The 26,856-nt window shown below is 50.1% G+C and overlaps 10 protein-coding genes across 10 annotated transcripts; 5 read left to right on the top strand and 5 right to left on the bottom strand.

Annotated features, from left to right (window-relative positions):
• Positions 1-850: 850 nt before the first annotated feature.
• On the top strand, positions 851-1,633 carry GLRG_00367 (uncharacterized protein; the record flags this gene model as incomplete). The annotated part of the gene is made up of 1 exon (XM_008091052.1): positions 851-1,633. The coding sequence occupies one exon, from the start codon at positions 851-853 to the stop codon at positions 1,631-1,633; it is 783 nt and encodes a 260-aa protein (XP_008089243.1).
• Positions 1,634-1,690: 57 nt separating this feature from the next.
• Positions 1,691-2,068, bottom strand: GLRG_00366 (uncharacterized protein; the record flags this gene model as incomplete). The annotated part of the gene is made up of 2 exons (XM_008091051.1): positions 1,691-1,834; positions 1,904-2,068. Coding segments are annotated over 2 exons (309 nt in total), but the record flags the coding sequence as incomplete, so codon positions are not given.
• A 789-nt stretch (positions 2,069-2,857) lies between these two features.
• GLRG_00365 (uncharacterized protein) lies at positions 2,858-4,513 on the bottom strand (the record flags this gene model as incomplete). Its single annotated transcript, XM_008091050.1, has 5 exons — positions 2,858-3,438; positions 3,487-3,554; positions 3,605-3,890; positions 3,955-4,322; positions 4,377-4,513. The coding sequence occupies 5 exons, from the start codon at positions 4,511-4,513 to the stop codon at positions 2,858-2,860; spliced, it is 1,440 nt and encodes a 479-aa protein (XP_008089241.1).
• Positions 4,514-8,930: 4,417 nt separating this feature from the next.
• Positions 8,931-10,862, top strand: GLRG_00364 (uncharacterized protein; the record flags this gene model as incomplete). Its single annotated transcript, XM_008091049.1, has 1 exon — positions 8,931-10,862. One exon carries the CDS (start codon positions 8,931-8,933, stop codon positions 10,860-10,862), a length of 1,932 nt encoding a protein of 643 aa, XP_008089240.1.
• A 1,054-nt stretch (positions 10,863-11,916) lies between these two features.
• GLRG_00363 (uncharacterized protein) lies at positions 11,917-12,783 on the top strand (the record flags this gene model as incomplete). Its single annotated transcript, XM_008091048.1, has 1 exon — positions 11,917-12,783. One exon carries the CDS (start codon positions 11,917-11,919, stop codon positions 12,781-12,783), a length of 867 nt encoding a protein of 288 aa, XP_008089239.1.
• A 1,532-nt stretch (positions 12,784-14,315) lies between these two features.
• Positions 14,316-14,653, bottom strand: GLRG_00362 (uncharacterized protein; the record flags this gene model as incomplete). The annotated part of the gene is made up of 3 exons (XM_008091047.1): positions 14,316-14,331; positions 14,389-14,538; positions 14,613-14,653. 3 exons carry the CDS (start codon positions 14,651-14,653, stop codon positions 14,316-14,318), a joined length of 207 nt encoding a protein of 68 aa, XP_008089238.1.
• A 1,313-nt stretch (positions 14,654-15,966) lies between these two features.
• On the bottom strand, positions 15,967-17,526 carry GLRG_00361 (FAD binding domain-containing protein; the record flags this gene model as incomplete). Its single annotated transcript, XM_008091046.1, has 1 exon — positions 15,967-17,526. One exon carries the CDS (start codon positions 17,524-17,526, stop codon positions 15,967-15,969), a length of 1,560 nt encoding a protein of 519 aa, XP_008089237.1.
• A 504-nt stretch (positions 17,527-18,030) lies between these two features.
• Positions 18,031-18,960, bottom strand: GLRG_00360 (uncharacterized protein). The gene is made up of 3 exons (XM_008091045.1): positions 18,701-18,960; positions 18,376-18,611; positions 18,031-18,317 (listed from the first exon to the last, which is right to left on the bottom strand). The coding sequence occupies exons 1-3, from the start codon at positions 18,873-18,875 to the stop codon at positions 18,288-18,290; spliced, it is 441 nt and encodes a 146-aa protein (XP_008089236.1). The 5' UTR covers positions 18,876-18,960; the 3' UTR covers positions 18,031-18,287.
• Positions 18,961-19,566: 606 nt separating this feature from the next.
• Positions 19,567-21,524, top strand: GLRG_00359 (uncharacterized protein; the record flags this gene model as incomplete). Its single annotated transcript, XM_008091044.1, has 4 exons — positions 19,567-19,880; positions 19,934-20,131; positions 20,186-20,378; positions 20,439-21,524. 4 exons carry the CDS (start codon positions 19,567-19,569, stop codon positions 21,522-21,524), a joined length of 1,791 nt encoding a protein of 596 aa, XP_008089235.1.
• A 1,618-nt stretch (positions 21,525-23,142) lies between these two features.
• Positions 23,143-25,566, top strand: GLRG_00358 (peptidase S41 family protein; the record flags this gene model as incomplete). Its single annotated transcript, XM_008091043.1, has 3 exons — positions 23,143-23,308; positions 23,406-23,798; positions 23,855-25,566. The coding sequence occupies 3 exons, from the start codon at positions 23,143-23,145 to the stop codon at positions 25,564-25,566; spliced, it is 2,271 nt and encodes a 756-aa protein (XP_008089234.1).
• Positions 25,567-26,856: the final 1,290 nt, after the last annotated feature.

Here is a 26,856-nt window from a genome sequence, read left to right as displayed (position 1 = left end):
TTGACTAGATTGCATATTACGATATTAAAGAAGCAATCATGTCCAAGCTTAGGGCCCACGTTCAGTCGATCGTTTTCTAATTGGCTAGGCTAGCAAGACATATCTTTGCTTATACATAATATGTACCTGTAGTGTCCCATCTAGGAATCTACATCGCGAAGGGGTATACGAATAGACTATTTTAACTTAACACAGACTAGCCCTTATCCCAAAAGAATCTCTTTAGTGTGCTGTTAGTAATAATGAACAATGCTTATACCTTAAGCAAGCTTGTTGTTGTGTCTCCCATCATCTAATCACATACCCTCTGCTAGGACCCATTAGCACATTACGGCCAGCAGCCATAGTTTGCCATACCATTGATGCTCTTGAACTAATTGCAGGACAAGAGCACGTTTCGTTTGTGGGTTTAGCCTACCGGTAGATACGGAGTCTGTCTCCACATCATGCGGTTGTGCGGCACATACTTGTTCTAGGACGACTCGTAGCCTAACGAACCAGCACGTTCCTCCAACACGACTTCTCCTTCAACGCTAAAAAGGTGACACCGTCAAGGATGATAGGGTCAAGGACCCCACTGACTTCAAATTAGAATTTGTGCTCTTTTTTGGGGGTCCTATTTTAGGACTCCTTTTGCATATTACGACATTCTTTTGCATATTACGACATTCTTTTCTCTCTAATACCTGTCAGAACTTTAGGGCCTTTTGCTACATCTAGTAGCTCGCTTGTACTATTGTTTACATGTCTATCCCAATATTACATCTTTAGCGCAAACTCTCAGCATGCGTCTCTATAAAGGTTAAACCGCCAAGCCACTCGTTCACACAAACCTGCAAGAAAGAGCATAATGTTGCCCTCCTCTCTTGTTTCTCTTCTCAGCCTTGCTGCTGCTGCTTCTGCAGGATCTGGCCATCCTCACATACTCGACGCCGACGATGTCATTATTCTTGGCCGTGACGGTTACTCTCAAGTCATAAAGCCTGCGGCCTATAATGAAGCTCTCAAACACGCCGTCACGATCACTCGCAGTCCCGGCCCGGGTCCGGGTCCGGGTCCGGGTCCCGCTCCCGCTCCCGCTCCCGCTCCCGCTCCTGCTCCTTCGTCTTTGCGCGGCGCAACCAGCACCTCCAACAAAGCCCGGCGCGGCTGCGCACAGAGCAGCGAAGTCCAGATTCTGTCGAACACTTCTTTCATAGACTGGGACGTTGCCATCTCTCCAGTTGTCTCGGCGGCCGGTACCAACAATACCCAAATAAGCATTGGAGAAGGGTATGCAATCTCAAACCAGCTCAAAATCAAAGAAAGAGCCAAACTCAGCAGCAAGGGTATTATCAAGCGGACTCTCGATTTGGCATACGATGTAAAGTGGCAAACCTCCCAGGAAAACACTTATAGATATAAATTATCAGGGGACATGTACGGCATCATTGTCAGCCAACCCTTAGTAAATCGTATTGAGGGCGCCCTGCTGAGTGGCTGCACTGAAAATCCTGATATGGAACCTTTCGAAATCAACTTGTATACTAGCCAGAGCTTCGGTCAGCTGCATTGGGTCAGTGGTGTCATTCGACTGTGTGTTAATGAGACCTACCCTATTCCATTTTGTAATGGAGAGGGCTTTCATCAATGAGCGTGACTATTAGGTAGCAAGTGCCCAGGCACCAAAGTGTGTTAACGGAATTTATTGCGCGCATCCTATGAAACCCAGAGTACCACAAGCAGAGCCATCGTTAGGTCCAGGTGGATGCGCCGTGACCGTGCGTCCAGTCGGAAATCCGTTGATGCCAGTACCGTCACACCCGTTTCCAGTCCAGTTCTGAAAATCAGAGCACTTTAAAGATATTCGTCATTAGTTTTCTGTTTCCTTGTTCTTATGTACGTATGACAGTGAGAAACTTACACAATACGAGTTTAAGCCTGCAGCAGCACAGGTTCCAGTAGAGTCTGCAACGCCGTGATCGCTGCAACATAAATCGCCATTTTGAGGCGCAACAGGCACAGGCGTGTTGGACCTCTGCGCGGAAACAGCGAGTGGAACCAAGAAGAATATAAGAGAGTAGCGCATTTTTGTTCTGTATAGCTTGAAATGAATTAAGAAAAAGAAGTGGTGATTATTATCCCTCGAAGACAAACAAATGTTGTAAAGCGGGCTGTCTACCTATTTAAACTGGCGAAGAGGCCCTAGAAGAAGTATACAAATCTACATTAACAACTAGGGACAAGAAGGATTAAGGGGCTAGGTGGGTCAAGATTCAAACTCAGGATTACCCTGGGTTTGGAATGTGTAGGAGGATGCCGTTCCATCCAAAATTATTTCGTAACTCCATACGGTAAAGACCGTGCTCCTTGAGTAAAGCCTCGGCGAACCCGAATACATACTAAGACCCCACCCCGTGCGCCGTATGAATAGCAAAGTTGTTAGCTAACTCTTCTTTACACTCCTCCTATTACAAAGTGATTTAGTTTGCTTACATTGATTACTTAACTAGGTTTCAAGAATAACGCGACGTAGCTCTCTAGGTCTCAAGGTGAATGTAACATAGGGTTGTATACTAACTAAAGGTTGCGACCCCAGTTCAGGCAACCGTTCTTCAGTTCTCGCGATCCGTTCTATCAGTCTCCTTTTGCCACTACCAATATCCCTCAGTTCTGAAATTGTACTAATATTGAGCTTCAAGGGTTTGATTTTGCATTCGTCAGTCAGCTTAGGTTTGGTTACGTGATAAAGATGTTAGGAATCTCCACATAAAGCACTAGATTTATACACAGACATATAACTGCAGTTAAATAGTACACATTATTTGAACCTGATGGATTCAAAAAGCTGATTTAACACACAGGCAAACTGTCCACTCTACTGGAGGTAAACCAAGAGAGCTTCGCTGGCAGCAACTTCAAGCACCGCCTGGCCTTCCAGGACCAATGTCTTCTCGAAGGTCTCTGTGCCACCAATAGTACACGTTATGTTGTTGAAATGCTGCTGGCCAAACAAAGCAGCATCCCCGCGGTCCTGTCTCGCCTCTGCGCTCCCAGCAGTGATACGTTTAGATTGAACAAGCGTTGCACTCAAATTACTAAGGGTAAAGAGCTCGGAACTTCGAATTCCTGATCCATTGTAGTAGTTGGAGTTATACAGCAAGGCACGCAGGGGCGCGCCATCACTGTCGAATGTGACATACGCAGCAAACGCCAATGTGCCGTCATCGAGGGCTGCTAAGTATTTAGCGCCCGCCATGAAGGCAGTTGCCGCGTAGGCTCCGACATAAGGCGTTCCTATTGAAGAGCTTCCAAAAAAGCTATAGGGGCTATTGCCAATCGTCCCCTGGTGGAAGTAGCTCCTGCTGACGTTTGAGACTGCAAGACGTACAGAGTAGTCCATGACCCAGAGGGCTGCTCCGAAAGTCGGAGACACACTGGCTGCGCCGCCTCCCGCGACTATTGTAACTTGTTAGTTATTTCCCACCACAGGTAGAATCCAATTACCTGAGTTGGTCTCTCCAAAGACGTATGGCTTGTGAACTGCAAGTGCGCTGGCAATATCGGCATCAAATCTGGTTGTATCATTAGCTAGCTTGTAGCGTTTCACGTCTAACTTACTAACAAGTGGATGTTTCTTGCAATATTTGCATGCGACATCAGGCTTGTGACTGTGCCTCCGGGGTAGTTGTGGTGCGAGTAAGTTCTGACATAGTCCCTGACCGTGCTATTGCTGCTCCCGATGAGCTCTTCGGCACCCCATTGCGGCGGTGGGATGTTAGAGTTTCCAGCCTGTATGATGCTTTTCCTACCAATGGCATCCCCGAAGGCAATTGACCAACTATCTTGAGACTCTGCGTCCGCAGCAGGGCTCCATGTACCCGACGCGATGGGCTGTACTCCATGCCAGTCTGTATACCAACCGTCAATTTGTTTCGTACAGAGCAGATGCCACTGTAACTGCTTTCATCTTACATTCAGGCTCGTTTCCGAGCTCAATGGCGTACAGATTGGCCATTTCCTGTACCGCGGCCTTGCCGGCTGAAATTGTATTGTTGATGTTGTTTCTGCCTCTGTTGAGGCCAAGGGTGACGTTCCCGGCGTACGTTGCGGCTAACTTGATGAAGTTGGGACCAAACGTGAGATTCGAGGGCGCATCCGCTGCGTCCGAAACCGAGTAGACGACATATGCCGACGATGATGCGTCATACGACGCTCTGTCTTGAGTAGTACCGCCGATCCGGATGGGAGGCCAAGTGCCGGTCAAGTCCTTTAAGTTGGACAGACACTGCTGTGTTGCGGTGATGTTATCGAAGTACGACGGAAACGTAAAGAACTCGAAGCTGGGATTTTTAGTTCCATTACAGGTATCCAGATAGACGAAGGGACATGCTTACGACAAGCCGACGGGGGCGGGCTCAAGAGGCGCATACGAGAGGCTGTCCGCATTCACGCTGCTTGGTATGGTGAAGTTGACGGCGGCAGCAATCTGAGCGGCTGCCACAAGATATGCCAACAGGGAGCTGAACACCATTTTCGCGAGGCTACTTCCTGGAAGACAGTGAGCATGCGTATTCTCGTCGCAATGAGCGCGATGAACGTGATATGAGTAGGTATGAGAATGCCGAACACCCGCAGTGCACCAATCAAGAGCTAGCGATTGCCACGCCTGTTCCTAGCTGCTGCATAAACAAGCTCGCACCTTACAATTTCCCTCACAACTATATGCATTAACAACGTTCACTTCAGGGAACCTACCTGGGGCGGCCACTCAATCAAGGCTTTACAGCCTCTAAATAATGATGTAAATGACCTGTAAAGGCCTTCAGTACCCTTTTTACTTATCTATGTCCTGCGCATTTCCTCCCCTTTCAACTCAGGACACTTATGAACACCTATAAAAACTTCACGTTCTTAAATTGTCGGATAGCGTACTAGACTTTGGCGAGTTCCTCCAGGAGCGTTCCTATCCATAGCGTGCGAACTCTATTTCGTCGCGTGAATTAATCTGAGACAGACATGGCTGTGTCATACCAAAAAGTCCTATTATATTCGCGCATCCACTATACATAGCTACAGCCTCCTGTTTCATATAGTGGTAATTAGTAGGTATTCCTAGGGTATGTAGTGTCATCAAGCAGGTGGGGATTTTAAAACTACTGTTTCAATAGTAGTAAGGTTTCTACTTACGCTGTTAGAGACTACCTATACGAAGCTAGGGTTAAGACTACGTATGCTGTTGCAAATTGAATAGGCAGATTAGTACGTACAGACACACTCGATCTTTTGATTATAAAAAGGTTCGACAGCCTGCCAAGAATGCCAAGAAATTTAGAATTCCACACTCCACCAACACAACTCAACAATAACAAGCTGGCTCGTTATCAATCTCTATTTTTCCTACCTACACTTTTAACCAAGAATCTATCTTTTCTTTAAGCCAACCCTACTTCCAAAATGAACTACGCCGTTTTTCTTAGCGCTTTGATGGCAGTTGCTGTTGCCGCTGCTCCTGCTCCTGCTCCCATTTCAGCAGACGGGGCCCCGCCATGCGTAAGTCTAGCTCTTAAAATATAACTATCTACTTGAATACAACAAGCTTACGCTAGTCTTAGAACGCATACCAATGCCCAGGCGGCGTTGGTGAGAAATAGAGACAATGCCGTAGGCTAGGCAGATAGTAGATAGCGTGGGCAATGATCAGATACCCCATAGGCACGTGTCTATTCACGTGCCCAACAGGTATATAGACCATCGCCTCAAGGCCTCATATCGACGGAGGTCGACAACCAACAATACACTATCATCACCTATCTTGTCCTGTGTTAATTATTCAAGTCCTTGTTATTGCTTGCCTTGCTTCACTGCTTTGCTGTTACGCTTTACCTTCGCACTGCGTCACTTCACGATACTATGGTATATCTGTCTTGCACTATTGCAGCCTAGCTCCTCCTGTTAGATCCGTAACGGCTGGCAGGAAGGCTGTGTCAAATAGAGATGGTTAATACAATCAATACAAGGGGAGCAGATTAAGTGACAGACAGGCATATGCAGTGCTGGGTCATCAGTATTTAAATAGCAATAAGGGTCACATGACGTCTGTCTCACATAACCCAGGGCTAAGCAGATCGATTATTATGATATTTCGGTGCAAACTTCTTATAAATATGCACCGCACGGAGAGAATCTAGCTGGTTGGCTGGTCCCCATTATTGCTGTTCAAATACCAATGACCCAGCACTGTAGCTAGCTATTCCGAGCTGACAGTCTTGGGGTAGCTGTGTGGTTGATGTGCGATTGGGGAAGAGCAGGGAAAATTGCGCTAGGTGGTAAGGTAGCTGATAAATTGCGAGTGTGGTTTTAGTATTCCATAGCTGACTAACAGTGTGTATAAGGCGGTCAACATAGAGGATAACTTAATAAGTGTCTATTAATCAATCCATAATAATAACGACGACGACAGGGAGAAAGGGATATTTGGGGGTATAAGACCCCGCCCCCCATAACGGGCCACCCCCCATAACAGGCCACTTCAATTATACGCATTTTTGCCACATGCTAACAATTTGGAAAATAATAGAGATTCTCATACAAATAAAAAAATATATACATTACAAAGTTACCTCTATTAATACCAATTCTTTTGCTGCCTCTGCTACCAGCAGTGCCTTTTTAGCATCTGCTACTGCTTTAACTGCCTTTTCAGCTGCCTTCTTAGCTGCCTCCTTAGCCTCCTCCTTAGCTGCCTTCTCTTTTGCTATAATAATAGACTTTATAGTAGTAAAGTAAGTATTTAGATCTATTATTACCTTACCCTTCCTCTGCTTCTTTATATAATCTAGCTAGGCCTTAAGTGACTATATCTTCTTGCTGTTCTCTACTAGGGTAAAGTTTATATTATCTAGTCGCTTTCCTACCTTTAAGAAGAGCAGTCTCTAGGTATTATAATCCTATTCTTTATTACCCTCCTAGGGGTCCTATAGACTCTAATATCTCCTTAAGTCTCCTAACTTTTAAGGGGTCTAGACTATAAACTATTAGGGTGTACTAGGCTCTATAAGGAACCTAGGATTCTAAACAGGAGCTACTAAATTATTAGTATTAGTAGCTAGGTTTATAAACTTACTTATTAGGGGCTAAGCTATATTAAGTAGCTATAACCCTATTACTAACTACCCTACTTATATATTCCTTAATATAAAGGCTTCTATAAATACCTTAAAGTAATAGCAAAAGAAGTTCTACTTCCTAATAGGTGCAGCACTAAGATCTAAAGCTATTATTATAACTTCTCTCTTATATACTTACTTTAAGGGAGAGAACACTAATACGTTAAGAGGCTAGGTAATATAGCTAGTATAAGGTAGTAGGTAAAGTAAGTAAATATCTTACTAAAAGTATTCCTATATAAAGTTATTAGATATATAGCTCCTATACCTATCTATAATAAAAAAAGTCTTAGACTTATATTTCTTAGCCTTAGCTACTGTTACTAAGATAAAGATTATCTTAAGCTAGTTAAGGCCTATCTTATTAGAAGTCTAGCTATTCTCTAATAATATAAACTACTAATAGGTAAAAGGTTTAAGTTTAGGAGGGAACTACTAGTGTTATATAGAAGCCCCCTTAAAGATAACTAGAGGAGGAAGTCTTTTACTATCTATAGAGATATACTTTAGGATACTTATCTAAGTGCGTCCTTTAGGAGCTTATATATATATAGTTTGCTTACTAGACTTACCTAATACTAAAGACTACTAAGCTTCCCCTTTAGTAATCCTAGTCTTATCTATATTCTATTAAAGGTATTATAGGATATCCTTAATAATAGGGAGTATAAGCAGGCAAAAAAGCTCTTTAATCCTCTCCTTAGTAACATACTTAATTTACTAGGAGCTAATCTTCTTAGCCTTAAGGGTCTTTATAAATAGATTTCTTTATAAGAATCCTTCTATCTACTTCCTCCCTAATAGCTAAAGATCACTGCCAGCTTTAAGGACTCTCTAGGCTATCTCCTTAACCTGTAAATAACTTAGTGCAAATCTAAAGGCATCTTAGGCTAATACCTAGTTAACAAGGCGCTTTTCTTAGAGCTAACTAAGCTGTTAATGGGCTAACTTAGCCTCTTGCCGCAAAGTAGCACCTTAAAGACAGCAAAAGAGTGTAGATCGTGGTATACCCCATCAGCAGGCTGCTTTACAATAGCCGCTACCTTTAAGGACTTCGTTAATTGCTTTCTGTAACGCCTCTTCAGTATAACTAGGCATTATAAATTATTTAGTATTTTTAAAAGAATTAATTTAAATTTTTGTTGTTAGGATATTTTGCTTTATAAAAGGTAGTTATGTCCCATCATTATAAAAAGAGGGGTAAATAGCCAATGTTAATACGTGGCCCGTTATAGGGGGTGGCCCGTTATAGGGGGTGGGGTCTTATGTATTACATGTATACTCTGGATATGCAATTCTTGTGTTTAACACGTCTATATTCGGATAGTCTTATCTAATATGCGTCAGCTATTAGCCAAAAGCTTGCTTTCCGGCCATAGCTGCTTACTAAAGAGCAGCAGAAGCTAGGTAAGTAGGAACTAATTGATTAAATGATTAAATTAATATGAAATCCCACTACCGCCTAATCCAGTGCCCTATGTTATGCCTAATAGGTCGTAACACTAGACTAGTTTATATAGAAATACTACTACTACTCAGTAAGCCGGGTATGCTGTAAGCCATCCTCATGCAAATAGGTAGCCCATAGGATCGCTTGACTTCAGCCCTCCGGCCTAATCCAGGTCAGCTCCACATGCGCACACGTGTCCTCATACATACCTAGTCAGACACCACAGCCTCCCAGGCAAAACACGATAACACCCAACTTCACCCTTAGTTTACCAGGACACTTCGCCATCCATTTTTGCTGCTGGTAACATGCTTTCCCATGATATTTCGGCTATGATGATGGGGAAGCTTGGCGGCGGCTCGGACCTCTTTGGCAAGGAGACTGAGACGCGCCTCCCCCTCCTCTTTAATAAGGTGATGGAGGCTCGGCCAGCTGCGTCGCAGAGTTGGCTCTTCCGTCTTCCACCAGAGATCCTTGGCGACATAACGGACTTGGTTGCAGATGAAAAGCCCTCTCTGGCGTCTCTCGCTCTTGTAAATAGTGACTGCAGACAGCTCGCCCGATCCTGCCAATTCGCGGCGGTAACCTTCGACTACAGCCCAGCATCTCGTCAACTTGCCAAACTCCTCTCAACAGAGGCCGCCTCTAGAGTTCCTCAGTCGCGCGGTCGAATTGGACCATGTATCCGACGCGTGAAAGTGGCGTCAAACCCTGGCTGGCTCGCGGGTTTCCATGAAGAGCTCTATGACTCGATTTACGGAGCCAACAGAGCCGAATTCACCGATGCTGTAAGAGAGCACATTGGTTTACTGCAAAAAAAGGCCGAGATGGAGTACTTGGTCCATCACCAGCTGCCCATTCTCCTTGGCATCGGAGCGATGCCAAATTTGGAGGCCATTTCCTGGCTCGACAGACTGTGCCAGAGTCCCTCTTTATTTATGACTCTCGCTGGATCTTCCGTTCAACATATCAAATTTCACGGCACAGTAAGCGAAGAACTTCCAGAGGTACTAGACCAGCTTCCTGCACATTCATTTCAACAACTTCGGTGTTTGGACCTCAGATTCAACCTTTGTCAAGATAGTCAACACAAGGTTGAGGAGGTCACAATTACAGATTGCGATATAGACACCGCCAAGGCACCCGACAACGGAGATTCATTGGCAAAAAGGAAGCCTCAAAGCGACTGCCATGTCATCGCAGCGCTTATCAAGCGGTGCGAGCAGAGTCTTGAGACACTAGTCTTGCACAGAATGTTCTTCCCGATGAGCAAGGCTGAAAAGAGACTATCATTGTCAAGCCAAGATATCAACCTCCGCAGTCTACGAACTCTCAACTTGTCGGACTGCGAAGTGGACCTGACCGCTTGGCGTGTCATGCTCTGCCCATCGCTTCGCCATCTCTCCATGCCATGGGACTGGGATGAATCCTTCTTCTCTTGCGAGACACTTCGAAACCTCGACACCTTAGTTATTCCATTCCTAAAGGAAACCCCGGGGAAGCCCTCTACTGTTAAACCGTTGATGAAGTTCCTCAATCGCCACCCGCATATCAAGAAATTATGCCTGGACTATGCCACAGACGCCCTCATTGACGATCGCCTCCTGCCCTGCTTGTCCAACGGTAATTGGGTCAATTTGATCTCACTATCGTTGACATGGGCGGGGCCAGGCATGGATGAATCGACTCGGCCGCACATTGCCCGGGTGTCCGAATCTGCACTCGCCGCGATTGGGTCCTTGGAAAGCCTCGAGCAGCTCAGATTGACCGCAGGACAAATCTCTGGCTGGCGTCGCCAATGGCTGATTGACCATGATGCTGTTCGAGAGTGTCTCAAAGGCCTCAGGCGATTGAAAAGACTCGCCATATCCCGGGATACGTACCCGGTTCCATTCGGCCTGCAAGAGCCGGAGTACTACTACGAGATGAGATTCGTCGATCAGGAGGACCGCAAACTTGCCAAGAAGCGGAAATGGATAAATAAGACCGTGCCGATTGAGGACTCTGACAGCGAAACCGTGGATGAGGAGGGTGAAATTTGGGAGTACGCACACCGCTACAAAATGTTCAAGCAAGCCGAGAAGTACGCCGAGGTGATTCCGACACTGGAATGGATCTACTGCGGCGAATGGCCGATGAAGTTCGTGTGGGACCGGGCCGACCGGCAGACGAGACGTAAGGTTGCGTGGCCACTGGCTAAGTCACGGGATTCGTGCTGGTCGTATTTACGTCGCACGTTTGGCATGGGCAATGAAGAAGATTAAAATGTGGCCGTTATTGGGCCTGCGAAAGACGTATTGATGGGGACGGTGCTGGTCTTGCTGGTCTCGCCAAAAGGGGTGTGTTAGTCTCACCAACAGGGGCACGGAGAAGCCGCGAGCGCCAACAAATACAGCAAGTTACACGTAACCATGGCTTCAAGCAGAGACAGGTCGTCTGATCATCAGCTAAGGCAGCCAAGGCGTACGAGGAGGAGAATCAGGGAACTGTAAGTGCCTGGCCTGCACGAAGGTGCGTTTGCATGGACACGCACCTTTGCTACTCTTACCGGGCAGGATACAAGGCCTTGGCTAGACTATGATGTATATATATATATATTTATGCATCATTCAAGAATAGTAACTTGTACAGGGTGCCTAGGAAAACTATGCTTACTTTATGACCTGGCTCGCTACTATCAACGCAGCAGATATGGTAGTACTCAGATCTGTCAGGTGCATATAAAAGGCAGCTGCCTCCCGCGCCAGTCCGCCAACGAATTCCATAAAACATGTCAGAGACCAATCAGATCATACTTGAAACATGCATCCGTAATTAAGAGGCTGACGGAAAGAGAGGAACAGAAGAAGCGACGGCGGTAGGCAAGAGGCAATGCCACAATGGTCGCCTTACATGTACTCTCGGCTGCCTGTTAAGCCCATGTCATGTGATGGCAAAGAGTGGCGGTGCCTAGGCGCAAGTATGCTTAAAGCATCCATCGGTGCGGCCGGCGTGTTCAGGAACGCAGGCAGAGGGGTTTACCCTCTTTAGGAAAAACAAAGTATATCTACCTGTCATCTTCTAATAGTGCGCTGCCATTCGCCTGTCAATACAGTGCTCAGCTGCGCCCTCTGTATTTCCGCTCTAAGCATTTGACGTCACCCTCGTGAGGTTGTTGTGCTCCTGTATAAAGGACAAGCGAGTGCCCTATGACAACGATGAAGCATCATTCGCATATCGCAACTCATCACGGACACTCAGAGACATACACACACATACACACACAGATCGGGAGAGCAACCCCTATATAGTCAAAGTCAGCCCAGCCAAACTCCAACAATGTCCTTCATCATAGACGAGAAGCCCCAGACACACCTCGAGGTCGACCCGTACGACCATGACGTCATGAGCGGCGACTCGGACTCGGAGGTCCCGCCCGCCTACGACGACGCCTTCTCCAAAGCGCCCTCCACCGTCCAGCTCCAGATCCACGCCGTCGGCTACGACTACGGCCAGGCCCTGACCGGCAACACCCTCGAGAACATTGCCGTCGATCGCGTCGAAACCGGCGAGCTCGCCTACACCTCGGTCCGGCTGTCCAGGTCGTCCAACTCGTGCGCCCTTGTCCGCGGCCATGACACCAGCAGGTCGCTTATATCCACCATCTACCGCTGGGGCCCCGGCCGCCCGCCGCGCATGCGCGTCTTTGCTGGCCCCGCCGGCGTCTCGGTTGACGACGCCATCCACAACGACCATCTCCCGTGCGAGCTCGTCAATGTCAAGAGTCGCAACGTGTTTTCCCGCACGCAGAGGTTCGCCACCAGCTTCGGCACCTTTGAGTGGCGCTATGCAGACCGCGCCGAGCGCAAACAACCCGAGAACAATGCCGACTCCCTGCTCGTGTGCGAGCGGACGGACGGCGGCGGTACAGGTAGCAGCGGTGGCAAGGCAGGCAAGAGAGGCGTGCAGGTGGCGCAGCTGGTCCGCAACGAGGCGATGCGCACACCTGGCACGACGAGGTGGATGGGCGGCAATGGCGGGCGGTTGGCGCTCGACCTGAGCGGCTGGGCTGATGCGGCGGCGGCGGATGGCAAGGGTGCGACGGCGGCGCAGGGTGTTGAGGCGTTCTTGGTCGCGAGCTGTATCTGCATGCTCAAGAGGGAGGCGGACCGGTTTAAGGACAATGCGATTGCTTCGGTGGTGTAGGTCTGTCTTATGGGCGGGAGGGATCACTATTGGTGGGTGGGTATACCTCAAACCTGGCGCATGGAGAAATGTGGAGTGGCTGTGATTGTGAAATGTTGGATGAGGCAGTTCGCGACCGCACGAGACCTTGCGACATGTTGTGTCGAACATGTCGCGAAAGAATGAATCTCGGCCAACAACGCACATATACCCATGATAGGGGCCGAGGTATCAGACCAGGGCCAAAAGGGTCAGGAGACAGTAGTGCTTGATGGGAAGATGTAGTGGCTAGTGATGATAAGGGCATCCAAATGAAATGTTCTGCTGTAACGAAGTTACCTGATCTCATGTATTAAAAACATTTTCTCCGCATTACTTTCTTACATCGTGAGCCTGCGCGCCCCCAAGCGTCTTGGACGCAGTGGGGCGCAACTGTTCACTTCCTGCACTTTGTGTTTGGCCCTTTGGTAGACCTGCTGGCCCGGTTTTCCCTGCTAAGTCAGCAGGGTTGGCTTATCTATGGGAGAGCGGACGGGATCCCAAGTTTTCCAATGGGTATGGTCGTATGTGGAAGTCTTGTGAGATGAAGTTGATTATATATTGGAAAGGCCGAAGGGATGACCTGATATGCATGCGATACCGTAAGGCAGACTCATCCTTTTTTAATTGCTGTGAAAGTGGGTGGCTGTGCTTCAAGGCAGTACTATCGCCCGTCCTACATACGACCATACTCACTAGAAAACTTAGGATCCTGTCTACATAAATATTAAAGAATAACATTACAATAGTTAAAAGCAGCTTCTAGACAGCTTTTTATCTGTTAATTATATTTTGTAGTTAAAAGACCCTTTAGTAGTTGACAATTATTTTGGTTTCTTTTATTGGAATAACTTATCTTCCTGTATAAAGAAGTACTTATCCCATTGAGTGCCAAGTGACCTCACATGACCCCAAAGTGGGTCTCTACAAGTAATTACTGATAGCTATTGGACAGTTAGCCTAGATTGTGGTACTCTTATTGGTCAGAGGATATGTGAGGTCACCTGGCACTCAATGGGATAAGATATCCTGTAGCTAGGTGGCTGTATTGTGAAGCTGGAATAGCTTTGTGTGGCTAGTAATTAATAGTAGTGGCCGCCTTGCATGTGGTGTATTACCCGCACAGACTACTTAGGATAGGTGTTTCTACCTATCCTCCGATTCATGCATAGTTTCTTAATAGGACAACTACTTCATTCTCAAATGACTAGACGCTGCGGTTCATCAAATCATGTCTATGTGATGTGTAACTCTATGGCCCCCTTGTTAGGGTAGGGAAATCCATCCCAGAAATGCAGCCGACATTTATTCAGCTGTATTGCCTATTTCAGCCTACTAGCCCACAGGGGCAGGCGCAGCGAATAACACACTACCGTAATGCCTAAACTTCGACAGGAGAATCGGGATATCATTTTCATGTGAAGGTCCTGTCTAGGCCGCTCAACGTGAGGGTCCTGAGGGATCACCTTCCGTGCCGCAGACGCAACTGTCGATGGCACCTTCAGCCTCGCACCTTACTTCCAGGACACCCTGTTCCATTTGTTAGACTTCTGGATGTGAACACCGGCAATGATAACTGTTACGTACGGCTTTCCCACACTCTTGGGCGCATGCAGGTCTACAGGAATCATTCTGAGGCGCCCGACGTACGGGCTTTGAACCTGAGGGATTACCTTGGGTGCCACAGACGCAACTGTCGATGGCACCACTTGCGAAGCACCTTGAAGAGAGGACACCCTATTCCGTTTGTTAGATAAAAAGCTTCAGGTTTCTGGATGTGAACACCAGCAGCAATGACAAATATTACGTACGCGTGCTCCACATAGTTGACCGCATTTATCGTCACAGGCATCCCGAGGCAGCAGACCGTTAGGGTCAGTAGGGCTTGCGGCGGCCAGCGCGCTTGTCAGGGCAATAGCCAGCGAGATGACGCTGAATTTCATGGTCGCTTGCCTGCTATGCAGTCGTGTCTTTGTATTGATCTTGTCTATGTCCCAAGCCTGTAGGCTAGGCGTCTTAATTGTAGATAAAATAGTATAGGTTGCAGGAAAGTGAAGAGAGAGGGAAGTAAAGAGGTCTACTGATGATTGAGTTAGTCGATTCTTCAGCGCCTAATATATACACATACATACATAACACACGTGTCGCAAAACGACGACGTTAGTTACAGGTAGTCATTAACACCTTATATCACTTCGTGACCCTTAATCCGTTTCAGACTTTGGGGTTGGGTATATCTCAGCTGAAACCTAGGCGCTATAGTCTCTTTTCTACATGTAACACATTGGTCGGGATTTTTTCTTATGCACGAGTCGGAATTCTTTTAATCTCTCGTAGTGATCAACACTAACATACTACGTGTCGCTTATTTATACCGTTTTCGAACAATGCAAGTAAGCCTGGCTCTCAGCTCAATATCGCACAGCAGTATACCTGAGGCCAGAGCTTATGAAATTCAATATAGCTTGTTGTTTCTATATAGTATTACACTACCAGGTGCACCTAAGTAATAGCTTGTTTCTGAATTCACAATGTCGCGCGGAAAGATTATGTCGCTTGGCGATATCTCTACGCAGCTGGTTGGCTGATCGTGAGACGACATAGTCGTTTTCAATACAAACTATATTTTATATACTGGTAGATGCCTACAGATTATAAACAGCTGTATAATTATATTTAGTGCTAAGATATACCTAATACAGCAGTCTAACGTCAATGTCTCGCCCTCTTATAGTAGCATCACAACACAAAGCGTTACTTTCAGAGCTTGCTTCAATCTTACCCCCTTGTTCGTCCCTACATGACACCAGACCCCTGCGCGGCGTCCCCGCCTGAGACTGACCCGCCACGCCGGTTCGTCTCCACGTAGTGTCGTCTTTTGTTTCTAAAACTCCTATTCTTACTGACTGTTTTGGAAAGATCAAAGATAGTGGAACTGTACAAGCACCTAGGTACTATGGGGGTTAAACCGTCCTTTCCTAACACTAATACAACGTGCATGAGCCATCGCGTGGGTTTGTGGCCTGCACTGATCCAGCGAGTGCTGGATTGGGCGGCAAGATGTGCATTTAGACGGCCTTTATTGAATGAGTGGAGAAAATATGAATTCATCAATTGGCAACCTCTCTTCGTTTCCTACCGGCTCTAAGTTGTTCTTTAAGCAGCCTAGCGAATACAGTACCACATATCAAGTGCAGCTGTTAGTCTAGCCACATCAGGGTCGGAAGATTCTTCAGCCACCCAAGCAACAAAGCCGTCACATCGGATAAGAAGAGCAGAAATACCCAGTCTAACATCAGAGTCTGCATTCAGGTACTCCACGGGTATGTCGCACTTGTGTAAATCGATTACCGCCTTCAATTTTTGGTCTTTTCCAAAGTCTAGGAGCAAGCCCTGCCCCTTTTCTAGCTTCGGATTGAGCCTCGAACCGTCTGTAAAGGTGAAGTCTGGGGCACTGTGCCCGACGAGAGGATGCTCGTCTGCATCATCGCTCAGCGAATATCGCTGTGAGAGGCCCCAAACTCGGTCGATAAAATGGTTCACACCATCGTCCGTGTCGATTAGATCGCTCGCAAGCGCCCGTAAAGCCCGGCCTGTGGGAGTCGGCTGCATCGTCGCAGCTTGTGCCCGGTTCCAATCAAGGACCGAAGCGCCAACTGGGTGGCGCTCTTTCTCATAGGTGTCAAGCAGTTTGGAATGGAACAGTCCATCCTCGCTACACTTCTCTCCCTGGATAGTAGCAGCCAGCTTCCAACCTAGGTTCATCGCGTCACCTAAGCCGGCGTTCATGCCCTGGGCGCCAAACGGGGGGTGGATATGCGCAGCGTCTCCGGCAAGCAGAACGCGACCTTCTCGGAAGTTTGTTGTCTGTTTTGAGCGGTCTGTCCACGTCGAAACGAGATGGATTTTAGTGATGTGGACGTCTGTTCTGTTGAGCACACGTTCAAGGACGCCTTGCATGTATTCTTGGGTAAGCTCCTGTTTCCGTGCCTGGCTAGCCCCACCGTCAAAGTCCAGCAGGGCGAACATTCCAAATCCGGTGAATATGTAGAAGCCAGTCTCGGTAGTGTTAAAGCCCATCTTTAACTTTTCTGGGTGATCGAGATCGCAGCGAAGGCTGTAACCCGTGAGGGTTGGTTCGCTCCCAACGAAGTCGAACCCAGCGGCTTTACGCACTCTGCTTCGACCCCCGTCGCATCCGACAAGCCATCTGGTCCGGAACTGTTTGCCGCATTCTGTTTCGATCGTTAGACCGCTGTCGTCTTTCTGGACGATGTGGTCGAAGCCTTGCCCGCGGAGAATCTCAGCACCTAGGCTTTCTGCGCGCTCGGTCAAAATGGCCTCGATCTTGTCGATAGTTGTGGGTGCAGGCATAAGTGAAGGTCCCGGGAGACGATATCTATGCCGGGCAAGGTCGAGCTTGTGTATGTTGAGCGGGATGCCGGCGAAGTGCCCGCCAAACCTGTTCCCACCTTTCTCCTTCGGCGGAGAGTGGGGCCGATTGGAGAGGTCAAAGAACTTATCGAGCAGGGCGCGCCGATGGAAAGTTTCAATTGCCGATGTCTGGAGACCACGGAAGCCGAGCGGTGTGGTTTTCCAGGGGGACTCTGGAATTTTATCGCGCTCAAGAACGAGGACAGCAGTGCCCGCCAGGCCGAGTTCGCAGGCGAGCAGTAGGCCGACAGGGCCGGCTCCTGCTATAATAACGTCGTGGAGCTTTGTCATAATGGCCAATCTGGAATTCTTATATGAATGAAGTTGCTGATCGCTAAGTACAGACAAGCCTCTTCTTTTTGCCAAGACTTCGATTTTATATACGTCTTCCGATTAGTGTGTTTAGGCCACCGGGCTAATACGGAGTTTCCGAAATGTCCGGATTCGGAGGAATGTCCCATTGTCACGGAGATAAGCACAGGCCGGCGGCCGGGCAATCCTTATAGGCCTAGCCTACATATATGTGATGTTTATATGCCCCTGGGCATACGAGTACTGTAGGATAGTGTCGAATTGGAGGCCCCCGGTGGGTGTGGTCGTATGTGACAATATGTATGCAAATTGATGGTTAGATAGGATTCCTTGGGAACAGACCAGACACAGGAACTGATGAGACACAGCCAACTGGTTCACGTGAGATCAAAATGGACCAACGCCGGTGGTTTGGACATTCCAGCAAGGCCCAACAACATCGAGCCCGTCTAAGAAGTGCCAGTTCACGATGTGCAGTTCTTGTTTATGGGTCCTCATGTCTCTATTCAATACTAGAGGACGTGCAATAAAGGCAATGTTCTACAAGGTTAAATGGAGAAGTGAAAACGGGCACAAGCGCCGGCAGAACACGAAGTAAATAGAAGGAAATTACCAGATCCACCGCGCAGTCGTCACAGCCAGCGCATCTCGAGTGTTTCTCATATACGCATATATGTTCTTGAAGAAGGCCACCCACAGTCCTCAACTCCTCAAGTGGCCGAAGTTCCGTAACCTCTCTACTACGCTTTGGTAGTTATCACGGTCGAACACTGCCGAAGACGATTAGCTAGTACCTAAAACCATGTAAAGGTGAATGGCAGGCCCCACCTTATTGAATTTCAATGTGCTCCCTTTCGGCATATCGAACTCATCCCAAAGCCCTCCTTGTATTCTGCATCTGACGAAACTTCGCCCGACGGCGATGTTGGTTGGGAGCTCATGTCCCGACACAAGCGGCTGGGTCTCGGCAACCTCATGATCTGTCTGAGGCGGCTGGGGTTCGGTAATCTCATGTCCCGGTACACGTGGTTGGGGATCGGCCGGTCTGTATAGTTGCAGGGCAACTGAAAGGTGCAACGCAGCTTGAATCAGTATCCGTACTTTCCTAACCACTTAATGGTATTGGAGTGTAGAGTGAAAGATTTGAACATACCGGAAGACTCTGGCCGATTCTTGATGTAGTTGCTAGTCATCAATACACATACGAAAGTACAAACAGCATACAGTACTGGGAGGAAAAGGTTTGATGGGCAAATGGCAAAGCATCCTAATGAAGGAAGCCATTCATACGGCATACTTTTTGCCAATGCAGGAATCACTCCCGCCATCTTCGAGATGTTCCCCTCTGTTGTGCCAACCAACAAATTTGGAGGTTGACGGGTAGACAGGCCCACTGGATAGAAGACAGAGGACAAGAAATCAAGGTCATAACAATATTAGCTCTCTAGGAAATCTCCCCGGCCTTTATAGGCAGAGGAGATCACGTGAATCCAGGCTCACCCACGGGCATAGTTCTTCTCCTTTTCAGAAAATGCGAACCACCAATTTACTCTGCCTTTCCGCAAGGCAGACAATGTCACGCACTGAGGCTATCCTTAAATAAACCCCTTGAATACACATCTCAGTTCTTCATTGGCGGTGAGAAGCCAAGCAGAGCCGGGAGCCAGTAACAAGGCTGGGTTTTGAAAATTTTCCAGGTTGGTTGAGGCCTGTCGGAAATGACCGCACCAACACGGTAAGTTCCAAGAACGAGCAACGCAACGTTGGCCAAACGGTGTGCCTTCCGTGTAGCCCGGATATCCACCCATGGGTGCAAGTGTTACAAAAGCCCTGGAAGCTGAGTCCAGGAGAGGCGTAAAGGAGGGTAGGCAAAGGGGAGTTGGCGTCGCCCCTAGTATCCATCAAAAGGATGGTTTTAAACACACTCATTGTCTTCTATTCCAATTTCCTCCTCAGTTTCCCTTCCATCTCTTCTTGCAATTCATCTGTCATCATTGTGACTCTTTATGCCCACACAACATGAATTCCATTAACAACCCAACAGCCGTTCCAAGAATCACCACCCTTCGACAAGAGCTCAACTATGGCGATGGAAAATCGTTCCAATGCCAGGCCTTTTACGATGACTTGCGTGCCTATCGTAAGAAGTTCGTCAGCAGTACTGGTCTGGAAGGCAGTCTTCTCCATGATTGGAAGTCGCGAGATCATCAGACTGCGCTAGGGGAGATGACTCGAGCATTTCTTCAACGGGATGGGAACGGACATCGATACTGGCCAGACGACGAGACGTCGGCTCATTACAACGGTTTGAGGTACTCCTCTGACCACGCAAAGTAAGCTCACGAATATTGTCATTCCGCATCCTTGCCATCTGACGTTGGTCTAGGATCAAGCGCCTACTGAAGCAACTATTCTTTCGACTGAACCTTCAGCAGTATCGCAACACCAAGTACAAGAAGAACAAGTCCGAAGAGGGAAACCAACAAAAACGGAGTGGCAAGACTCCGAGTGACGCGATTGACTTGGACCATATCGCTGAGGGACCATCGAACTTGCTTGATTCCGACCCAGAGGACTCTCCAAGGTACGATGCCACAATTAGATCAGTCAACATTTGTCATACTTACAACACTGCCAGGTCTGCAAAGAACCCAAACACTACAATCAGTTCCGATGTCAACACTGCCGATGTCAACACTGCCGATGTCACTAATCCCTTACTGCCTGGCTCTCAACATCATCCTGGCTCTACGTCAGAGCTTGGGAAAGACCCATACCATGTGTCTGGAAGCCCAGAGCCAAGGTTTGCTCTGCAAGTACCACCTCAGCTAGTTAGTGATTTCTATAGATTCACAGCACATTACGTCGACATAGTACTGACTCCAACATAGGGGCAACCGATGTCCGGAACCATGAGGGCTCCGCCGGGGCAAACGCGTCGATCCGTCTCCCACTCCGAGGATGAACCGCGAGCCAAACGAGCCAAAACAGGCGGCTTTTCCTGTACTTCCAAAACAACCTCTGTGTCGACAGAGCTCAACGGGGATCATGCGGAACTGTTTGTCAACAGATATTCGCCGCGTCGCAGAAAACAACGGCTCTTCCCTGATATGATACCGATAGAAGAGGCATGCCGATCACCCAAGAGCACTTCAAGCTCAGCTGTTACTGGAGACGTCGAAGCGTCCGGCCTTGATGCCGAATCCTTGGTCAATGAGCCCTCAACAGCCGTCCAACCGCCCGTACGCCCGCCTCGACCAACGGTCGAAGATGTTTTCGACGAAGAGAGCTTACGCAGCTACATTAGCGACATGGTCAATAGGCTGAACGACGAGTCGGGGTTACATACAACCGAAGCGGCCTTCCAGTCAACGGCCATCACCACCGCGCCGCTCGCGCTAATGCTCCCGGACAAGGCAACTTTCGCACCCCCTTCGCTCGCATCCCCTACCACGGGGGATGCCCCCTCCTCACGTCCATCGCCGGCTCTTGCACCTCCCCTTGCACCTCCCACCACCACGAGAGACGGACAGGAGAAAGGTGAGGCGGCCAAGGAAGAAAAGGACGCAAGCATGGGCCCGCCCGCCAACAAGAAGCCGCGAGTCGATTTCGTGTACCGCGTGATCACGCGGCAGCCGGCGTATCGGGGCGACCCCTGGGTGCCGACGGGGAACTTCCGAGACAAGTCCATCTCTGAGCTGGAAAGCGAGCTCCCGCTACGGGTCGAGGCGGCCGACCTGGTCGCGCTGCGGTTCGTGCTGCTCCACGTGGGCACCGAGACGCGGGCGGAGCAGATCGTCCCGCGCGGGCACGACGAGAAGTTCGCCGCGGCGAAGCGCTACTTTGACGGGGTCATCCGGAGCTGCATCGCGAGGACGGCGGGCGGGGGCCAGGCGCTGATCGAGTTTGAGATCGAGGCGATGACGGACGAGAAGCCGGTGGTGGACGACGCGTTCGAAGAGGCATTCGACTGGTGATGTGTGGCGACGGTTGGGTTCCTTTGTCAGTTTATTTGTCTGGTATTGCTTGATTTGTGTGAATATGTAAGCCTGTGAATCATCATGGTGAAGAGCGACTGTCGTCAACAGTCAGACATGAATATGTCCTGCACTCGGTGGCCCCGGTTATGGTAAGTTTGATGCCCGGGAAGAATGACGAGGGCCTAGTCAATGGCCGCAGAATAGTCATGAAGGATGAAAACCTCCCCTTGGTGGGCGTGTGAGCTGGCGCTGCAACTGCAGATCTATCCTTCGAAAGGCGATGCTTGAGATGTGGAACAGATAGGGAAGTCACCGGGAGGTTTTTGCTCGATCAGGAGCGATGTCAGTTTTTTTTCTAGGTTTTATTTTTCCTCTTCTCTCTTTTGTAGGATCCATGATGGCTTAGGCTGGAAAATGTCATGGTGTTGCCAAGATAATCGTGGTGCAGGAATTGTAGATTATAAGCATCACCGTAAAAGGGTTGTTTTTAGGTCCACGACTGACTTCTTAACAGTCTCATTTGAATTTTTGACTGCGGAAACTGATCTGTGCTTGCTGTGTTGCCACTGCGGCCGTTATCGTTGATTACAGCGGTTGCGATATCTGCATTCTGCATGCAGCATGATGCGACGGTCTTGAGCTAGGCTGAGGGTTGTGGGGGAAGCGGCTTAAAGCTCTGCCCATGGGGAATATGATTGATAGAAAAAAGCATTGTACTTTGTGTATGGGAAGCCAGTATGTATCCGTATTGTTGGGGAAACTCTTACGACGGAACAACATTCCAACATCCTATGCGTCACCAAAACAACTTGGACTGCGCATTCTCAGCTAGTGGAAGAACGACGACGCAACCGGATTTACTTGAACATCTCCCGTCAGCGCCGAGCCCCAAGCGCCAGCCCCGCTAGCATGTCTCTGCCACGCTTGAGGCGCTGGCCAAGGATGCAGATCCGCCTTGGTAACTGCGGCAAATCAGCCTACAGTTCCTCGGCGCAAGGCCCAACTGCTCCAGTGGACTGGAGTGGGACAGGAAAATAGATGGTGTACGGTGAGCCGAAGGCCCACGCGACGGCCAGGGTAGTCGATCAATGTACTGACTCTCCCTGCCTGCAAACATCGAGCGGCGCGAGTACTGCATGCCCTCTATCCAGTCCCTTTAACGGTCCCATGCGAGATGAGAAAGTATACCGTTAACAGAGCCGTTTCAGTACCGCAGTCGTCGCATTCGCAAGAGGGGACGCGAGCAGGACAGAAGCGAAGGGCAAGGCAAAGCAAACAAGCAAGATCGGGATGGGATGGATGCCAATTCCCTGTTACTTGCCGAGAAGCGCCAATGCTGCCTAGCTCTATAGCTTTCCTGCGGGCCGCATCAGCCCAGGAAATCTCATTATGCCTGTCGGTACCACAGAAGGATGAGCCGCTAACCACATCGTGTCGTGGATTCTCCTTGTCACTCGGCGCGTCGTAAACATAAAGACGGCTGGCTGGCCCATTCAATCGCGACAGGCCGCCGGGAGAGAGACCGCCCGCTCGACTTGTTTTCTAGTCTTATTTTTTATTTTCTTATTTTTATTTTGGAAATCATTCCAAACCTCGCGTCGCGCGCTTCGTCTCAATGGGCCGCCCCTTTGCTTCAGCGGTCGCGCGGGCTCTGGCTCTCGCCGCGATTGCCGTCGCCGCCCCGGCCGGCTCCACCCCGCTCCGGAGGCAAACCTCCGGCGACGAGGCGTGCGCGGAACTCGGCCGAGCGTACGATGAGGCTGCATTGACAGACTCAACAGGTGAGCCATGCCTGTTGCTTCCTCTAATTTCGAAGAAATCTGCATCAAAGGTTGGGATCGGGATCGCGCGAGAATATTTTGCTGACGGCGCACGCAGATAACGTGGTGGTGAAGCCCTCGGTGGCATACCGGTGTCTGAAATCGATCCCGGTAGACGTTGAGAGGGACGTTGCGCTTGTCAAGTACCTCCGGCCGTGGCTCGAGTTCCAAAGCACCATCGGGATCTTGCCCAACCCACCGGAAGGGTACATGTACCCGGGAGTCGACATCTTTGGCGGGTTTGACAACATCACCCGCTCTCTCGAAAGTGACGGATACGAATCGCAGCTGGACTTCGCCGTGGACCTTTACAGACTGATCAACATCAAGCCTCGCGATGGGCACTTGTCTTGGTCATCCGCCCTGAATGTCTTGATCAACTTCTCAACCCCCGCCCTGTTTGTGTCGATTTCAGAAGACGGCGTCAAGACACCAAAGGTCTACCTCTACTGTGAGATTGGGCGAAACTCTGCAAACGTGATGCAACGAGCGCTGACGCGAGGCTAGCCGACTACGAGCGAAGCCTGCGGCAAGGCTACAGCGCATCGGACGTCAAGTCCTTTGACAATTCGCCCGTCGTCGACTACCTGCAGCAGCGGTCGGCCGACAACTCGCGGGACCAGGACCCCGATGCGGCGTACAACGAGCAGCTTTACAGCGCGGCCATGGCCAACGTCGGCGAGACCGCCGGCGCCACAAGGTATTCCCACACGACCCTCAACGACGAGAGCGTCATCGAGTTCACCAACGGCACCAAAGTGACTGTTGCCAACACCGCCCGCATTCTCCAAGATTTCTCCGGCATCGGCTCCGGCAGCGACGTGCACTACCGGTTCGAGGTCCCCGGGGACGACGGCAGGGCGGAAGTGAGACTGAACACGTCTTCGCCGGACTTTTCCCCCGAACTAGAGGGTTACCCGACGCCCTTTGTGCTGCACGAGGATAGGTATATCAGCGGCTACCTCTTCGACGGATCCCCGCTGGAGGACACGGCCGTCCTCGCCGTCAACACGTTCATCACACGGAACATCAGCGGGGTTGAATCTAGTACGGCCACGGATGACCCCATCGACTTCTTCAGGGTTGCCAGCGAGTTCGTCGAGACCAGCAGGAGGCAGCGTAAGTCTAAGCTCATCATCGACCTGCAGAGCAACGGCGGGGGCCTGGTGGCCAACGCCGTCGCACTCTACGCCATCCTGTTCCCCGAGGCCGGCAGGGAGACGCACATGAACATGCGCGTCCGCGCGCACGCCGCTCTCAACTGGGCCGGGACGACGTTGGAGGAGCTGGGCGAAAATCTGCAGAGGATGCCCTACCCAGTCGGCTTTGCCGGCTTCGTCGACGGGGACTTTCGGAACTTCACCAACTGGAAGGACTTTTACGGCCCGGACAAGCTCGGCGACGACGAGTTCTCCAACATCGTGCAGCCGGAAACGGTGGAGATCGGCCGCACCGGCATCCCCGGCGTCTTGGAGATCCCAGAGCCGTGGTTCAGGCCCGAGGACACGGTCATCGTCACCGACGGCCACTGCGCCTCGGCCTGCTCCTACGTCGTGGGCATGATGATGCGCGAGCTCGGCGTCCAGGTCCTCGCCGTGGGCGGGCGGCCCCTCGACGCGCCCATGCAGGGCATCGGCGGCACCAAGGGCGGGCCCGTCATCGCACTGCAGCCGTACCAGAGGCTGTACCCGATACTCGCGCTCTACGCCGAGCCGCCGCCCGACGACATCGACGTGACGCCCTTTGTCTGGCCGTACCCGCCGCTGGCCGGCACGTCCACGAACACGTGGACCGTCAACTCGGCCAACATCTACCCGGACGACGACCTCGACGGCACGCCCGTGCAGTTCCGGTACGAGGCGGCGAACTGCAAGCTGTACTACACCTGGGACACCGTGACCAACATGACCAGCCTGTGGTCGGCGGTGGCGGATGTCAAGTGGAACGGGGGCAAGTGCGTGCCGGGCTCTACCGCGAACGAGGACGGCACCATGGGCACGTCTAGGCCTGGGTACTCGGACAAAGTCGTGTCAAGCTTCAAGTGGCCTGCCGGTCCCGGTGACGTGGTCGGGGCAGGCAGGTCCAATAACGGCGGCGGGGGCGGCGGTAATGGTAGCGGGGGCGGCGGCGGAGACGAGAACGTTGCCGGCTCGCTCCGCGCTGGTGGGAGCCTATTGTCCTTCTTGATGTTCACGATGGTGTTGGTGTTCGTCATGTAGTAGTACATGAGAGACGTGATGGAGGAGACGAAGTGGAAAAAATGAAAAAAGACCTCCAAAATAAACTCGAGACTTGAGTCCAATAATCCAACGTCTGTGCGAATCATGCCTCCATTACAAGTTAAAGAAGACACTAACAAGCGTGCTACCAAAGCACGTTGTCATCAACAGCTCCAACTGTGTCACTATCGTTGTGTATTTGCGCGACTTTGAGAGGAACCCCGTCTTGCAGATGCACACAAGTTGTCACCGACAGGAAGCATTAGCGACAGAAGGGGAACCATTAAGCAATTGACGGGCGAGGTGATGCACGTGGAGAGGAAATCGAGTCGTCTTCCCTGAAAAATCATCCTCCAAGAAATGGAAGCATAGTAGCTGCATCTTCCCGGACACAGCCCAGGTCATCGTTAGAAAACATTCCGTCTCTTTTCTCGTGAAGTTTCGGATCTGGATCCAGAAGCTTTGCCAACAGGGGTTTGTTGAGAACTAATGGCCAGAGCAGCCATTTGTCACCGGCCAATTCTCACGATGGACCAAATGCTGATACAGACGTGTGCCCACAATTTCCGCCCATGGTAAGTGGCGTGTTGTGCATCTGGGACGACGTCGCCCAATACCAGAAAAGCCCTCGCGACCCCTGTACTATGCGCGGCTGCGGCGCGGACAACTCGTATCTGCAGCTTTCAACCGAACACTACCGGCCTGTATGAGTCGTCGCGATTAGGGGCCTACGAGCTGAACGAGAAAGCGGTTGGGGGTGAGTCAAGTGCAATTTCGTCTAGGCCCGCGCGCCGCTTTTTTACCGTAGTGGCCGTGTGACCATCTGCGATTGATGATCAAGATGCGGTTTGCTTGATTCCATAGCATGAACAGGGGGGCCACTTGCGTGTTTTCCCATCGCATCACGAAAAAGGCCACGGGCCCCGTCCTCTACCTGGAGGGTGGACGGCTGGAGATCCCTGCCAAATAGTCCGGAAACCACTGAACCAGAGAGCCAATCTCCAATGTTCGAATGACTTCAAGGGTGTGGCAAGGCAGCAGCCACCTCCGCCCGGGGGGGGGGGGGGGGGGGGGGGCGTAGGACCAAGTGCAACTCGCGAAACTTCCATACCTCTACTTCCACCCATTGCAGCCCATGAGGCACTTGAGCCACTCGTAGCCGTGTAGGGTCCACGTAAAGCCGGAACAATCGCCAACTTAGACGCTGCAGTCTGAAGCAGACACGCCAAAAGACACAGGAAGGAAGAGTAATCCAAGCAGGAAGCAACTGGTAATAGTGCTTACAACGCC

The sequence above is a fragment of the Colletotrichum graminicola genome, assembly GCF_000149035.1.
Source record: "Colletotrichum graminicola M1.001 genomic scaffold supercont1.1, whole genome shotgun sequence".
NCBI lineage: Eukaryota > Fungi > Ascomycota > Sordariomycetes > Glomerellales > Glomerellaceae > Colletotrichum > Colletotrichum graminicola.
This window is presented reverse-complemented; position numbering and strand designations above follow the sequence as displayed.